Source organism: Tenrec ecaudatus, chromosome X (assembly GCF_050624435.1).
Source record: "Tenrec ecaudatus isolate mTenEca1 chromosome X, mTenEca1.hap1, whole genome shotgun sequence".
NCBI lineage: Eukaryota > Metazoa > Chordata > Mammalia > Afrosoricida > Tenrecidae > Tenrec > Tenrec ecaudatus.
The window spans coordinates 142,170,306-142,185,263 of NC_134548.1; the positions used below are offsets into that span (position 1 = coordinate 142,170,306).

At 40.2% G+C, this 14,958-nt stretch overlaps 1 protein-coding gene across 2 annotated transcripts in view; it reads right to left on the bottom strand.

Annotated features, from left to right (window-relative positions):
- SMARCA1 (SNF2 related chromatin remodeling ATPase 1) overlaps positions 1-14,958 on the bottom strand; it is an 82,598-nt gene that overhangs the window by 34,898 nt on the left and 32,742 nt on the right. For both annotated transcript variants that reach the window (XM_075539169.1, XM_075539168.1), the window contains exons 15-17: positions 11,303-11,451; positions 9,577-9,696; positions 3,901-4,014 (exon numbers count right to left, since the gene is read on the bottom strand). In XM_075539169.1, coding sequence (XP_075395284.1) covers positions 3,901-4,014; positions 9,577-9,696; positions 11,303-11,451 — 383 coding nt within the window. The remainder of the gene's footprint in view (positions 1-3,900; positions 4,015-9,576; positions 9,697-11,302; positions 11,452-14,958) is intronic.

Sequence of the window (14,958 nt, forward strand, 5' to 3'; positions counted from 1 at the left end):
GAGGCAAGTTAATAGCAAGAGCCAAGAAGGAGAATGTATGATTTGGCTTGCACAGGAAAGATCAAGACATGTCTTAAGATAATTCAGAAGCAATTCAGATGGAACTGAGAAGCAGTCAAGGCTAGAAGGTGTAGGAAATGAATTCTCCTTCCACAGCCATCAACACCCTAGGATTAGCCCTCAACATCTCTTGAGCTGGTATTTCAAGAGCTGCATGATTAATTTCTCTGGCTAGCCACTTTCCATTCCCTGCACAGTAGCTAGAGTGAATGTAAATCTGATCACACTCTACTAAGTTATGTCTGTGAGCAAATCACTCAACTTCAGTGGCTTAGCATTCTCATGTGGAGAGCAGGATGTCTCTCACTCCAGGACTATTCAGAAGGATAATGAGTTACTATTCAGAAAGAACATAACAAGGATGGGCCAGAGAAGTAACTGCTTGTATTATCATTTCACCACTCACACCTCTCTGCCTCAGAAAGCATGCCAATGCGCTTCCTTGGCCCTAAAGTTATCAACCTCATTACTATGACCTAGCAGGGCTCTAAGGTTTGTGGCATCAAGGAAGAATGACCTGCTGACCTATTCCCATAAAGATTTAAAACCAAACCAAACTGTCCGTGAGTTGATTCTGACTCCTAGTGATGTTATAGGGCAGAGTAGAACTGCCCCCAAAGGACATCCAATACTGGACATATTTACAGGAGTGGAAAACCTCCCTAGCAATAGCTAACGCAAAACAACCAAATCCTTCCTGCCAGTGAAGTTAATTCTAACTGACAACACCCATACCAGACAAAGTACAACTGTCCAGAAACGTTTCTGAGACTTTAAATCTTTCCAGAAATAAGACAGCTTCACCTCCCTCCCACAAACTCACAGGTGGGTTCAAACTGCTGACCTTGGGACTAACAGTGCAGTATGCAACCCACTGTACCACCAGTACTAATGGTTTCAAACTGCTGACCTTGCAGTTAGCAGCCCAACATGTAACTAACTCACTACTGAACTCCTCCATAAAGATTACAGGCCCCAAAAGTTCTACACTCACACCTGGAAGTTGCCATGAGTTAAAATACACTCCATGGGTTTGTTTTCGTCATAAAGACTATGATCTGACTCAACAGTGGCTCAAGAGAAGAATGCCTTATGATGTTGCAAAGCCAAGGCCAGGAGAAGGTATAGGGAACAACCATCGAGACCCTCGTCCAAGGTGTGAACCCACTCTTCTCCTGCTCCGCTGGCCTTTTCATTCCCTTCTCCTAACTCAAGGCCCTCTGCACATAAGGTGCCTTCTGTCCAGGCTTTTCTCTCCTACACTTTATTTGGCTGATTGCTACTTATCTCTGTGACATCAGCTTAAACGACTGTGAACTAAGGCCCTTTCTCTGATCTTCCAGTCCATTGTAGAAAACTTTTTAAGCACTTAACCTCACAAATAATGCCATCCTACACTGGGATCTGTTGAATGTCTGCCTCTACATTAAAATGTAAATTCTAGGGGGGGGGGGGGGGAGCTGACCCAGGTCTGTCTTATTCACCCTGCATCTCTAGTACTTAGCTCAGGACAAGGCACAGATGGTGTGCTCTATAAATAAATACTGAACAGAATAAAAAGTCCTCCTTTGTCTTAGTCTCCCTCTTCTGTCCTTCCTGAGAAAGGAGGAAGACAGCAAAATGCACAAACAAGGCTCCCCTGCCAGTTTTCCTCTCCTGCTCAGCTTTTTGCGTTCTTCTTCATTTCATGCTCCCTCTTCCTTCACAGCTGCCTGTCATTCCCGCCTCCTCAGGTTTCCTCCCTCGTCACCTCCCTCCAGTTGGCCACCATCCAACCAGTCATCGTAGATCTCCCCCCCCTTACCACAAACTGCCTGTCATGAAAGCCACTATGTACATGAAAACCAGAGCTGCGGCCAGGATGTGGTGGGCACTGTACTTCTCACAGGGACACAATCTCAGTCTCTCCAGTCAGGAAATAAAAACAGTTATGTCATCAGAGGTGATTTTTTTTCTGGTCCATCTCCCAAACAAGACCCCACCCCACTGCTACCAGAGTCCTTACTGAAGAACTTCAGAATCAGGCACGCTGACACCACATGCAGAAATTGCCCTGAAGAAAAAAGAAGAAATTGCCCAGATGATGTGAGTGGAGAACGAGCACAGCATTTGAATACTGACCATCTAAGTTCAAGGCCAGCACCCACAACAACTCAGCTGGCTGTGTAACCTTGAATGAGTGATGGAATCGTTCTGACTTTGTGTTTCCACTGCCAGCAAGGTTATTCCAATTCTTCGTGAACGTACACACGGTTCCCGAGATTTTCATCTTTCTCCCTCGGAGCAGCTGGTGGATTTGAATCGCTGACCTTTGTGGTTAGCAGCGGTGGTAAGGCCTATCCTCAACAAGTTGTTACGAATCCAACAGAGTACATATGGCAGCATTTTGCAAATGATAAAATGCTCGACACGTGTATTTGGTTTGCTAGTCCCTGAGGCCTGACATTCCAACGAATTCTCCTCTAAACAAATTCTACACTAAATAAAGGAACGGAAAAATGCACTAGGCCTAAAATTATCATGTACCTTACTGAGATATAGCTATTTGTTTAACTCATGTGATCTCATTAACTACTTTATTAATAATTTTACTACTTTTATTTTACAGTTTGAGCCTGTAACTTGCCTGCTTCTTCTGGTATATTGCTGCTTTGACCACCTTTGAAACTGGCTTTATGCCTGGTCTGAATGTTCAACCAGGATTACATGACTCTTGCACAATTTCCTAAGAAGGAATTTTTATCCAGATTTGTTGGTGTACCTACAGTCCAATTTAATCACAGTTCCCTAACTAGATTATAATTAACCACTTATAGCCACCCTATGTATATTGTTACTCTTAAGTTTGTTAAGTTATGAGACATAAACGTAAAGCAAGGCTTGGTGCTCTGTTTCAAAGAGCAATGTAGTAGAGACACGGGAGAGAATCTCGCTAGTCTGAAATAAACACGACGACTTCCACATGAGTACACATCTTCATCCAGGGAGCCTTTCTAGGCACAGTGCAGCTACTAAAGAAAATGGCAACTGGTCATATATGGTTCCAACAGTAATAAAATGTTCACAAAACCAATTTTGCAAACACAGCTTCCAATTCATGAAACAGAGAACTGCATAACAGCCTACATGTGAATTTGCTTACAGTTTGCACATAATGCAGATTATGTTATCATTGGTCATTTCTTGCCATCCATTAAGAAGACCATGTTTCAACCCATGGAATAGTTCGGCATGCTTAATATCTCCATGTGATAGACTGTGTGTAGTAAATATTAAATTGTGCTCATGAAAAAATAAAATCTTGGCTACTTTATATAAACAAGAGTTTTGAATTCCAAACAATCATTTTTAAAAGTACAGAATCCATTACTATATTTACCAGTATCTTTAACACCTAGGATGTATCCACAAACCCTTATTAACCAACAAGGCTTTCCTCGATTGGTCAGCAATACAGTTAGAAATACTATTTGGGGATCAGATTAAATAGTCAAACTTTTCCCTTATTATGTCACATGTTCACTTCTACTTATGCACAAATCATTTTTCTTCCCACATACACTTTAATCATCCAAGCACTATTACTGATAGAATATACTCTATTATTATTGTTGTTATTATTGTTTTGAAATACTTGGTAATTCTACATTAATCTCATTTAGTGATATACCATTGGTGACTCAGTAAGCTAATGATTTACTTCTAGTTAAATCTCTTTGGTTTTAAAAGCATCACTATGTTGATTTATTCTTACATTGAAATGGAAGACCTTCCTGTCTATCTTAATAGATTACATTAGTTTACGGTCACATTATACTAATCTAAATTTTTTTAACTTACCTTGTAACCTATTGTCTTCCGATAATACAGAATTTCCTTCTCCAGGAGCTCAAATAAACGTGGTGGGAAAAACTGAAATTCCTGAATATTTGGTTGTTTTGGCGGTCGTGGGGCCTGTGAGAACAAAATGAATTATATATATATGTATCTGTATTTGCTTTTAGTGCATGAAGCGAACATATTCATGTGCTGTTATTGTTTTTATATATGGAAAAAGCAACATAATGAAATCCATTATATATGACTGTGGCATATCAAGTACTTTTCTATATTGTTATATTTTAGAGGACTATGATTTGTCAGTGTTCGACGTTTATCTCCCCCACCGCAGTTTGTCGTATATGGCTGTGATTCTGGACGCTATGCCACCTGTATTTCAGATAGCAGCAGGGTCACCCATGGTGGACAGATTTCAGCAGAGCTTTCAGGCTAAGACCAGATTAGGAAAAAGAATGGGGAACCCACTTCTGAGGGATTCGCCACTGAAAACCTTAGGGAGAGCAGAAACATGATCAGAGTGCGAGAACACGAGCCCTTCAGAATGGACGGTGCGCAAAATAGGACTCGGGAAAAGCCGCCTCCTCCACGCAGAGTCAACCCTCACGACTTCCATGGAGGAAAACTTCATAGGATGATGGGGCGCGACTCAAAATGAAACCAAACAGCATCATCAGAGCAGGGGAGCCTTGGCAATATCTGAGGTCAGCAAAGAGGAAGACCCTCAAGGAGGAAGGACCAACAGTGGGCTCACACCAAACAATTGTGAGGATGGTGAGGGACTGGGTGGGGTTTGGTTCTGTTGCACACAGGGTCACTGTGAGTCAGAACCCACTCGACACAACCTAACAACAACAACATGACGTACATCGAAATCGCCAATCACGTTACAAGAGAATCCCATTATAGGACGTAACAACGGGCCTCAGACCATTTTACCTTTGGGGCCTTTGGCTCACTGACACGTAAAGCCTCTCTAAAGTAGGCATCCACCGCATAATTCGCTTTGCGCTCTCGTTTAGGAGGTTCGATCCATTCCACCATACCAGGCTACACACAGCAAACAAGAACAAAGGGTTTCATTATTCCACACTGTTCTCGAAAAACAAAGCACATCCGGGTTTCAGCACAGCATGAGGACCAAAGGCACAAGAAATAACCACAAGTTGTGTTATAAGCTCATATTGAAACCTCTAATGTTCCAAAATGTTCTACTGTACACTCAAGTGCAGCTCCAAAGTCAGTTTTCGTTCTTAGGGCTTTTTTTTTTAATAGGCCTAAATTTGAGTTCATCCTTAGTCATTGCAAAGGATGTGCACCAATCGGTGAGTATTTTACATCAAAGAAGGAAAGCTTAGTGACTACAGCAAGAAGGACCACACTGCGAATGAGAAAACAGGTGAGAGAGGTAAAGGAGGACTGTCATTGTGACGGAAGTATGACCTAGCCCTCTGACTCAAGAGAAATGGTCAAATGCAAGCTTTGGCTAAGGTAGCTGCAGTGTAACGGACAAGTCAGTGGAATCAGAGAGATCAGGCTTTGAATCCCGGTTCTTTCTGCCACCTGACCGGTTGAATAACTATGTGGGACGTATTTTCTCCATCTTTAAAATGGGAATAATATTATATGTAATGGAATAAATGTGGCCATATGTGTCAGCAGTCACAAGTCAATTTTCAGGTATTCTTAAACACCCTAAGTTGTCTTAACAGAGATTTGATAGTAACACCATTCCTTACCCCAGTATCAGCTAAAAAAGACAATTTAAGAGGGAGCAAGGCAAACTAGTAATACCAAGTTCAGCTGAGTTTCTTGATTTCACAGTGCCTCACCTCTTGTGCCTTTACATAAACTAGGATCAGAACAGAACTCTTGTAGGATAAATGAACAAACTGGAGGAGTAGAGGGGGTAAGGTAGGGGCTGAGTAACAACTATGGTATGAATTAGAAAATAACCTAATCTCTTACATTTAAGCCACGTAACTGTCGATATAACAGAATCCCTGGAGCATTTTGAGCACCAAGTTCCAACTTGGTATGGTCTTCTCTAAGAGTTGGTAAAATCAACCCTGGCATAACTTATGATAAATTAATGTGATCAAGATGCTTAGAGATCTACAAACTCTTCCATTCCCTGGAGAAGTAAAGACTGAAGAGAACTATGCTGGTGACATTCTCAAAGTAAATCATATAGAAAATGAAGTACTGGTGGTGCAAAGGTTAGGCACCGGTTGTGAACCAACATGTCTGTGGTTTGGCCCCACCGGCCACTCTGATGGAAAAAGACATGGAAGCGGTCTTAAAGATTCATGACCTGGGAAACCCTATGGGGGCAAGTTCTGCTCTGTCCTACAGGGCTGCTCAACATTACGTAACTACTTCTTACAGAAAAGAACAGCGTTCTTTGTTGGTTCCTAAGATTAAAACAAATGTGACGAATTACAGGAAAGTCGACTGCTCCTCAATATAACTTAACAAATGATGTGCCAAGTCAGCATCAGGGATACACTCCATAGAATACTCCCTCCCTTCCAGGAACTCAAAATCCAAGAAGTTTTCTGAGAGAATATACACTAGGGAGCTACCTTCTCCTAAAAGGACTAACAGGCCCCAAATGACAGCATTCACCCAGGGTTACTGTCCTAGATGCTACTGATAGAATTTTTGAGTTATAAGCAAGGTCAAAGTCAATAACCTTTCAATTATCTTCGAAGAGTCTATGATATAGAAATATTATAATATGATGTTTAAAAAGAATGAGATACACCCAGAGCATCAAAACAATATTTGCTTCTTTTGTTTTTTAGATGAATTAATATGAAGTGACCGTAATGGGAAACTGTACAATAAATAACCAATGTTGTACCTTTCCTCAAATTGATAAAGGCAAAGTAATTTAACTTTCTAAAAGTAATGTATTTAGCAAATCTACATCTGGTTGTCTGAAGGCCTAGGTATTTAGATTGGAAATAAAATTTAAAAGCCAATTCCTGAACTTTCAAAAGCAGAGTAAGTCATACTGACTTAGTTTGTTTTAGACAAGATCATAGTAATACAAACTTAATTAAGTTAATTTACTCAAGGATCAGCATCAGCCATGATGATTTAATTACCCAGGTATGGTTATCTAATAATGAAAGTGGTGTAGCAAATCTGATATGAAACTCTATCTCATTGTATTCATGACTTACATGTAAACAATACTCTCCCAGGTTTTCAAAATTTGAAACTATTTTGAAAACCTATCTAATTAAGATGAAGAGACAATAAAATCAGATCTCAGGTTACAGTATTCGGGGGAGGGGGGCACAGATAAAATTTTGGATTGGAAAATTACTGACAAGCATTCAACTGTACAAATGCAAGTCAGAATCATCATTTTTATTAAAGTTTCTCTACATCTGTACATCAGGAGCTCTGGTACCATTTATGAGTTGAGCTGCTAAAGGCAAGGGCAGCAGTTTGAAACCACCAGACATTCATTAGAAAGAAGCCAAGATTTATTTTCTCAGAAACCCACAGGGTTCTACTCTGTCCTACATGGTCACCATAATTTGGAATCAACTTGATGGTAGTGAGGGGTTTTTTTCTCAGTTCTACAGCTATACAGTATGAGAAATGTGGGGCTTTATACTCCCATAACGAGTTACAGTCTTAGAAACCCATAGGGGCATTTCTACCCTGTCCTATAGGGTCAGTATGAGAAGACATCTTATTCAGTGGCAGTGAGTTTGGTTTTTGATATCTCTATATAGCATTATTTTGGTAGAATTAGAAGCACTTTGCCTAAGAAAACCTGTTATATTAGGAAAAAAACAGGTATTTACTAAGTTGCATTTTCTTCTAAGAATGTAGAGTAGCTCCACTGATATTTAGACTCTTTATTTGCTTAATTTTTTCCACTTTACAAGACTCTTAGTACCAATAAGCTGCAGGAATCACTGCAAAATTAATAAAATTCTTATCACATAATGAGATCTAAAAAGCATATTAGGAAGCTAACTTCCGCCTTCTGCCGATATGCCACCAACTCCATCTCATCGCGGTAAAATGTAAGCAGTCTGGGTCAAGGTTCCAGATAGAGCCACCAGATATGAGCCAAGAAACAAAAAAATCACCAGAAGCAATCACAGCAACAACCAAGCATCCTCTGCATAATAACTGCAAATGCTCCCCAACCCACCCACCTCTACTTTTCGGTCAAATCAATACCTAAGAATTCTTTTTATTTTAAAAATATTCATTAGGCCAGCTAAAAAAATAAATAAAGAGCCACTTTATGGAACCACAGGAGCAACAAAGTTAATGATGACAGAGTAGATGATAGCGCAAAAGTAAAATAATGATCTAGACGTCCATTTTGATACAAATAAGTAACTGAAATTAATAAATGGGGGAGAAGAGACAGCTGTCAGGTAACTTCCCGTTTTAATCGGGCGAGGGAAAGCAACTTGGCACCAGGTAAAGATTATCCTACATATGGCAGGCAAGCTCCTCCAACAGGGGCCAAATTAATGGGTAAATGTTTGTGGAGTAGCTCCTTCACAATATACACCAATTACAATGGGGAACACAGGACCTTCACAATGGACAGTCAGCAAGACCACTTCAATCAAGGCTAGCATCCCCAGGAATAAACCACATTGCTATCATAGATACCCTGAGTATAATACACTCTAAGAAGGATCCAACATTCTAGGGAAAACCAAGTGTAATTCTCAAATTGTGCAAAAAGATCAGACAGCCCAATGAGAGAGACACTCTACAACACAATTGACCAGCACACCACCTTAGAGGCGTCAAGATCATTAAAGACAATTAAAGACCAAGGTACTGTCACAGACTGGAAGAGACTAAAGAGATACAAGAGCAATATTGCCATCTGCGATCCTACGTGCAACAGGGGGATAAATAGGGAACGAAAGGGAATACTGTCATGACTTCTCAGGTGATCGTGACACTATGATTCGGGAGGTTAATGATAAAGTAGAGAGGGTAGAGAATTCTCTAGTGTTTCTGCACATTTTCTGAAAATCTGAAGTGATTTCACAGGTAAGTTTTTTTACTATGATAGCCTTAATTTCCATTTACCTTTAAAAAATGGGAGAAACAGAGAATGAATGAAATCTCCCTTTTCATTAATACACCCTTGTGGTGCAGGCATGAACATATTAAAATATACACATGGGATAGAATCAGCAAAACCCTTCTTTCCATGTCCAAGGGTGTATATGTAACTAAGTCCTTCTGGTATTTAAGTGTCTCTGTGTTAACATTAATATTGTTATATTAAGCATTACCTGATAAGAAGTGCCAAGATTCATTGTAATGACACTCTGAGTATTAAAACACGTTTAATCCTAAGAATAACACTGTGATCCCCAACTACCAGATCTTCCATTGGGTAGGTCAGAAGACTGAGCTCCCAGTCATATAATTAGTGCCGGAGTTTGGGATTTCAGCTCGAGTTCAGGTATGCCACCACAATCTGACAGTGCTCCTCAAGAGCAAGATTAGCAAGAATGATGATGGGAGTAGTAATTCCCACAATAAACCAGAAAATACGTTCAAGATAGCAGATCTGTAGCAGAGGTGTTGCAACAGGTACCAGTGTGACTCTATAGCTGCAATGGGGAGAAAATGCTAATATACTGCTAATGGTTGAGGGTGATGAGTTACCTTCTGTTTTTCTCTATAATCTTCTCCTTCAAATTTGTACAAACTTTGTTCCATGTCCATTCTGAAAGTTCTTAGAGACGACTCTCCCATTTTCTGTAAGCGTTCATTCATCTCTGCGGTCTAAAGTTGAATGCACTGACATTAGAAACTACCATTGACTAGCTTATCAAAGAAAATCTCTGCATTCTCTACCTTTTTTAAGAGGCAGGTTTTGACCTGAAACAGTCTGTGAAGTCACAAGGTAAGGAAGCAATGCCACAAACTTGAATAGGAACATCACTTGAGCCAAGTATTTTACTTTCTTAAATTGTTCTGAGGCTCTCTTTCAAATTTTTCCAGCATGGACGATGTACTCATGTTATAATTTCTACTGCATACTTCGAGTGAGGTCAAGTCCTAATATGAAGAGAAATGCAAGCACATTTCGCTTGTGGTTCGGAGCCATCCTCACAGTGCTCGCAATCCGGGGTGTGAGCACGAAAACAAAGGCCTTCCGAAAAGGAAAACAATCGGTGACTGAATTGTTGAATTGTATGACGTATGGATGAGGTGCTAATAAAACTGTTCAAGAAAAAGTCAACCAATCTATGAGAAATGTCATTCATGAATAAACGTGTCAAACTGCACCATGGGGATGGAAGCAGCGAAATCCAGACCGTGGGCAACTCCAAAGACAGCCCAGGATCTTCATCAAAGCAAAGACTCCGTAACGGGAGAGGGAAGCAACAGGTGAAGAGGCAGGTGTAGATGACCTAGCAACCAATTGCAACAAAGGGACTTTATTTTATTCTGGGTTTTTAAAAAAGGGTTTTCCAGGTATGATTTTTAGAAGGGTCCATATATTTCAAAGACACACAGTGGAATACCTAGAGTTGTAATATTACATATGATATTTGCTTCAAAATAATCCAGGAAGGTGAGAACTTAAGGGATGTAGCTGGAGACAAAGTTGACGGTTCTTGGAACTGGGTGATGTCTGCATGGGGGCACATCACACTATACCTGTTTTACACAGGTTTGACATTACCCTTAATCATTTTTCAAAGTAAATTCAACACAAAATCCCTTGTATTCTGAGACAGCTAATGATACTTTGATACAGAATGCTTTGGCAGTATTCATAAACAATTTTTCATTAATACCACACATCAGTAGAAAGTTCTAATCCACGCAAAAAAAATAGCTCCCAAACTCCAAACTCACTGACAGGAGGTCAATGCTGACTCATATCAATCCTTCAGGACAGGGGAGAACTGCCCCTATGGGTTTGTGAGACTTTATGGGAGTAGAAAGCCCTGTCTTTCTCCCTCAAAGTGGCTGGTGGTTATGAACTGCAGTCCGTCCAGGCTCAAAGTCCAACTCATAATCACTATGCCACCAGGGCTCCTTAATCTGTAAATCATATATTATATATATGTTATATCTTATATAAAATATACTAATAAAACTGCAGTCTTTAAATACAAGTCTTTAAACAGAAAGATTATTTGACTTTTAAGCAATGTTTTCAATAAGCATGAGGTGTAAGATTGCTATTGTTAAAGGCTGATTCTTAATCTTTCTCACTAAAATTCAAACCCAACCCCACACCTAAATCTATGAATTCTGAGAGAGTACTTAAGTCCTGGGAAACATGTAGTTCAGCCCAATGGCAGAATCATGAGTATGCAGAATATCTTCATCTTACAGAAATTCATCATGGAAATGAAATGTCATGCTAACCAACCTTCCTTTCCCCTCGCTCCAGAATAGTTGTGATGTTTTCTTCTGTCAGCTCACTTTCTTTAGAGGCAAAAACATGGGAGGCACCGTGACGTATCATTTGTAACATTTCCTCTTTGGCCAGTTTGTTAGACTGCTGATCAGTGAGTCTTCCTAATTAAAAAAAAATTGAAACCACATATTTAATTAGATTCAAAAGATACCATAGCTGGGGAACGGACAACAGAAAAGTGGGCAAAGGGAGACATCGGACAGTGCAAGATATGATAAAATAATAATTTTAAATTATCAAGGGTTCATGAGGGAGTGGGGAGCAGGGAGGGAGGGGAAAAATGAGAAGCTGATACCAGGGGCTTACATGGAGAGCAAATGTTTTGAGAATGATGAGGGTAACAAATGTACAAATGTGCTTTACACAATTGATGTATGGATTATGATAAGACTTGTTTGAGCCCCTAATAAAGTGATTTTTTAAAAAAAGAATCCATAGCATGAAAGCTCTTATCAAAGACTACACCACGTAACCCGTAAGTAAAGCTTTATAGAAACAGAACACTGAAACACAACTCACTGCCATCGAGTCAGTGCTGACTGAGAGTGACCCCCCGGGGGGTTTCCAAGACTGTCACTGTTTATGGGAATAGAAAACCCAGCCGTTTTCCCTTGGAGCTGCTGTTGGTTTCAAACTGCTGACCATCAGATCACAGCCCAATGCGGAACCACCACACCACAAGGGCTCCAGGTTAACAGAACACCAGTCATCTTTAAAGTTTCTTTCTTAATGAGCAATGGCACAGATTTCTACCATACTTTCTATTTTTGAATATTCATTTCTTCCTATAAAATTCAGTTAAAAGGCAAAAGGACCGGAACATTTTTCAGATCAAATTTCTCAACATGAAAAGACATTCCTTGAAAAAAAATCATAGAAGCCTTTATCAAATTGTACAAACTATTATTTCTTGACATAACCTCACGTAGGCCTCACCAGATGAAGGGACAGAGGCACAAGCATGCAAACAACTGTTAAGGATGGAGAGTCTAAGTGTTCTGCTCGGCTGTACGTAAGGGACCTCTAAGTTGGAACCAATGGGGCAGCACCTAACACGAGGTTGATCTCTTTTTAAGTCAGCATTTCCATCTCTCTAACCTTTCTCTGAAAAACTCTGCTCTTAGATGGACACCAGAGCAATTCGGCAGTTCTGGCATCCTCTAGGGACTTGAATGGTGTTGATTTTCAGTGTTCTTAAGTTTGAGGAACAACTTGAAGGATATGATCAGGGCTGTAGGCTGGTTGGATGAAGGTTTCCTGAGGGAAGTCTCATAAGACAGTGCTTACTACCCTCAAAGAATGAACAATGTTATGATGGGGGCGGGGGGGCAGTCCTCATCACAACTTCCATGGCCTTTTTCTCACTAAGGCAGTTTTCTTAATACTTTTTACTAATAAGGTCCTATGGTCATCATTGTATTCTTTGAGAAAAACCATCAAGATTACCCATTTGAAGTCCCCACAATTGCCTTGGTCTTCTGACCTCACTGCTTTGAACACAATGGCCTAGCAGATCCCCTAAATAGCCACTGTTTGGGGGTTTTTGTTGTTGTTGTTGTTGCTGTTAAATGAAGCCATATGATGACTTGTCCATTTTTATCTTTTTTTTAATCATTTTATTGGGGGCTCTTACAACTCTTAGCACTATCCATACAACCATCCATTGTGTCAAGCACATTTGTACATTTGTTTCCCTCATCATTCTCAAAACATTTGCTTTCTACCTGAGCCCTTGGTATCAGCTCATTTTTTCCCTCCCCTCCCTCCCGAACCCTTGATAATTTATAAATTATTATTTTTCCATGTCTTGCGCTGTCCAATGTCTCCCTTTACCCTTTTATCTGTTGTCCATTCCCCTGGGAGGGTGTTATATTTTTATTCTTGTGATCGATTCCCCTTTTCTCCCCCCACCCTCCCCTAATCCTCCTGGTAACTCTATTCTCATTGTTGGCCCTGAGGGGCTTATCTGTCCTGGATTACCTGGGTTGCGGGCTCTTATCTGTAGCAGTGCACATGCTCTGGTCTAATACGATTTGTAAGGCAGAATTGAGGTCATGATGGGGGGGGTGGGGGCGGAAGCATTAAAGAACTAGAGGAAAATTGTGTTTCGTCATTTTCTTTTTCTTTTTTTTAATTTCATCGCTTTCTTATCTGTACCAGTGTACTTCCTCTGGTCTAGTCAGATTTAACAATTGGTTTTCTATGGGGCAGCAGACTTATAAACTGGTTGCAAAGCTCCAATGATTTGGGAAGATGGCCACTTGTTAAAATTTTTACTAGCCCTGACCCCAACATTGTGTTTTACCATGACACAAAAAGTATTTTTTCAAAGGTGCCCCAAGGAGACTACGACAAGCTTATTACTCAGAGGACGTGGCTGTAGCTATCCATTGATCACAGACGTGCGTTTAAACTTCTTGGGTGGAATAAATCCATGTATATATTAACTGGAAACCTATTATCAGTACTTTTCAACTTATGTGTATATATGAAAACATTTAAAACTAGACATTTTCTCACTCAATAATAGCAGGTACTTCAAAAAGACAAACTAGCCGGTTGGATGTATTCTTTCACTATGATTTTTAAATCCACAGGAAAATTTGGCAGAGTGAAACAAGGAACTCCCATAAATCCTCTACATTCTGTCAATACCATTCTATCTGTCCCTCTGTTCTTTTCAGTCCTGGTGGCAGAGTGGCTATGAATTGAGCTGCTAACTATAAGGTCAGCAGTTCAAATCCACTTGCTGCTTCACAGGAGAAAGATGGAGCCTTCTACTCCTAGAAATAGGTACAGCCTAGGAAACCTGCAGACGCAGTTCCATATTGTCCTATAGGGTCAGAGTTGGAACTGACTCTATGGCAGTGAATTTGGTTCGTGGGGCTTGGAGAACTGTTTGCCATCAAGCTAAATCTGACTATGGTTACCCCTTGATCATCAGAATGGAACTGTGTTCGACAGGATTGTCAACGGTTTATTATTTATTTTAAATAAAACACCAAGCCTTTCTTCCAAGGTGCCACTGGATGGACTTAAACTAGCTGAGGAAGTTCACAATTTTTACCGCCCAGAAACTTATTTCTTTACCACTGAATAGGAAATAGTGCATTTCCTTAAAACATGATACACTAACTTTAGTTCAGTATCAAATTTAACTTTGATATTTAAAATTATGTGATTCATAATCCACATTTCAAAATCTGTCCATTTCCCAGGCTCTCTGTCACTGCCATCAAGTTGAGGCCAACTCACAGCAGCCCCAAAGGACAGGATAGAACTGTCCCTGTGGGTTTCCAAGACTGCAATGCTTTATGGGAGTAGAAAGCCTCATTTTTCTCCCACAGAGCAAATGGTAGTTTTAAACTGCTGACTTTGTGCTTACCAGCCCAACTTGTAACCACTCTACCACCAGGGCTCCATTTCCCAGTAGTGTCCTTTTTTAGCTACCACTGTTCCCACCCTCAGTAGGTTGAGGATCTAATCGAAACGTGGGTTCTGCATTGAATTGCAAAAGACATACGGTTGACATTAAACTACACACTAGAGATCCTAAAAGATCGACTTACTATGTTGAATGTGAGGGTTTGTGCTAGGAAGCTTTAAAT